The sequence below is a fragment of the Oryzias melastigma genome, linkage group LG10, assembly GCF_002922805.2.
Source record: "Oryzias melastigma strain HK-1 linkage group LG10, ASM292280v2, whole genome shotgun sequence".
Taxonomy (NCBI): domain Eukaryota; kingdom Metazoa; phylum Chordata; class Actinopteri; order Beloniformes; family Adrianichthyidae; genus Oryzias; species Oryzias melastigma.
In genome coordinates this window covers 11935417-11937368 of record NC_050521.1, presented here as the reverse complement: position 1 = coordinate 11937368, position 1952 = coordinate 11935417, and the positions used below count along the sequence as shown (strand labels likewise).

At 39.2% G+C, this 1952-nt stretch overlaps 1 protein-coding gene across 1 annotated transcript in view; it reads left to right on the top strand.

Annotated features, from left to right (window-relative positions):
* Nucleotides 1-1952, top strand: part of zgc:152774 (uncharacterized protein LOC553526 homolog) — a 20018-nt gene that overhangs the window by 7660 nt on the left and 10406 nt on the right. Inside the window, exon 10 of the mRNA XM_024284219.2 lies at nt 625-753. Within this exon, the coding sequence (XP_024139987.1) occupies nt 625-753 (129 nt within the window). The remainder of the gene's footprint in view (nt 1-624; nt 754-1952) is intronic.

Sequence of the window (1952 nt, the reverse complement as noted above, 5' to 3'; positions counted from 1 at the left end):
TCACAGCTTCGGCTTATACGTCATTCCCAACTCATCCAGGTCTCCGGGCAAAGAGCGGGGATTGGGGTGATTGGTGTCATCGAGTGCAACTTTCTTAAACCTGCTCATAACAAGCAAGACTTTGAGTACACCAAAGAATACAGGTATGGAGCAGCAGATTACATTCGTCTTTTTCTACTTCTTGTACATACATTCACTTAGTGCTGGGCGTTATGACGATACATATCGTGAGGGCGATAGAAACGTGTATATCGTGCCATTTCTCTTCTATAATTTTTATTTATTTATTGCAGAACTTTTGTGCAAAAATGTATTTTCCTACTGAGAAACTTGAAACTTTTGTGCACTCAGATAAAATGTTTGCCCTTTGTGACAATTCAGTTACATGGTACTTGAAAAATAAAGTCAGAGAAAAGTAAGTAATAATATTTTTGTCAATTTTTTTTAGAGAATAACTGAAAATATACGTTATTTTGGTATATCGCAATTTATATCGCTATTGTGATATAAAATAATTCATATCGTGATATGTGATTTTTCGATATCGCCCAGCACTACCTTCACTTATTCGTGTGTGCATTAGATCAAACCAAGTCTCTAAAGACAAATGTTTCTGTATCTAAGACTTACTCTTGGAGCGTTGGGGCTGAAACTGAACGACTACTGGAAGGAAGTGACAGACAAGAAGGCTAGAGAGCGAGAGTTCAAGACTGCAGAGAAAAACGACGATGAAAACCAGCAAAGTGAAGACGAGTGAGTGTCCACCTTGTCACGGACATTTCCTTCCGCTCCTCTAAGTGTATGCTTTTCTTGGGTGTAAAGCTACGTTCACACCGCCCTCAGCAACGCCCCTTCAAGCGACCGCTTCCAATGGAAAGTCTATGTAAATGTGCGTAAACACGCATTCTTTTTTTTTTTTCAAAACTCAAAACTCTTGCATTCATGCATAACTATGCAAGTTTCTATGACCGTTTTAAGCTCTATGTACAAAACGTACGTACTGAACACGCATTGAAAGTTTAAACCAGTTGAACTCTGACCAATCAGGGATTCAGATTTGGTCATGGTGTATGGATGGCGTACCTTTTAATTCACAGAAACAGCAACTGTTTGGAAATTTATCACGAAGGAGTAATTGCAGTTTGTGCCCAGATGGAATCTTTGACACCAAGTCTTTCATATATCGGAATAGAGCTGTGAGGGAAAAAGCCTGGAGCAAGAGCCATGAGATTTACACCACTTTGACATTTTGCACTAAGCATCTTCCAACTATAGGTTGCAGACATTTGCTGGTAAACAATAGAAAAAGTAGGAAGCCCCTTCCTGCTTCTTCAGTGTGAAAACCATTGCTAAACAGGTGTCCTTGAATGTGCCTGTCATCTACCCGGTGTGAACGTAGCATTTTTAATCTTGTCTTCATGTTATATTTTTAATGTCCTTGCATCCATAGTTTATGTGAAAATTGTAATTATTTTGTATCAAAAAAGACTGAAAATCTTTATTATAAATAATCCACTTAGAGCAGTGCCTTAGGTCTGGTTCACACTAGACGTGCAGAATGAAGGCTGCTTCCATTTGGCGAGACCTACGGTGTGGTTCACGCCAGGCGCGGTGCTCCGCAGAAAGCTCCCGCCCTGCAGCGGATTGTTTCTGGTCTATTTTGTGTGTTAGCCGCGAGCGATCGGCGTCAATTCTAGCAGGAAGTTATATCAAGATACAGGAGAAGATCTGGTTTATTTTCAAAAATCTAACCAATTTATCACAATAAAATTGACAAATGCGATCATATTTTGGACTGTAGGGATGAAAATAAGAACACGCACACACAAACACACTCAAAAAAAACAGACACCAAACCAATTTGAAACCAATTTGCAGTGATTTATTTAATGTGTGACTTTGTCAGTTCTACCAAAATGTGAAAACATTGTTTGAAGCTCAAACCAGAGAGT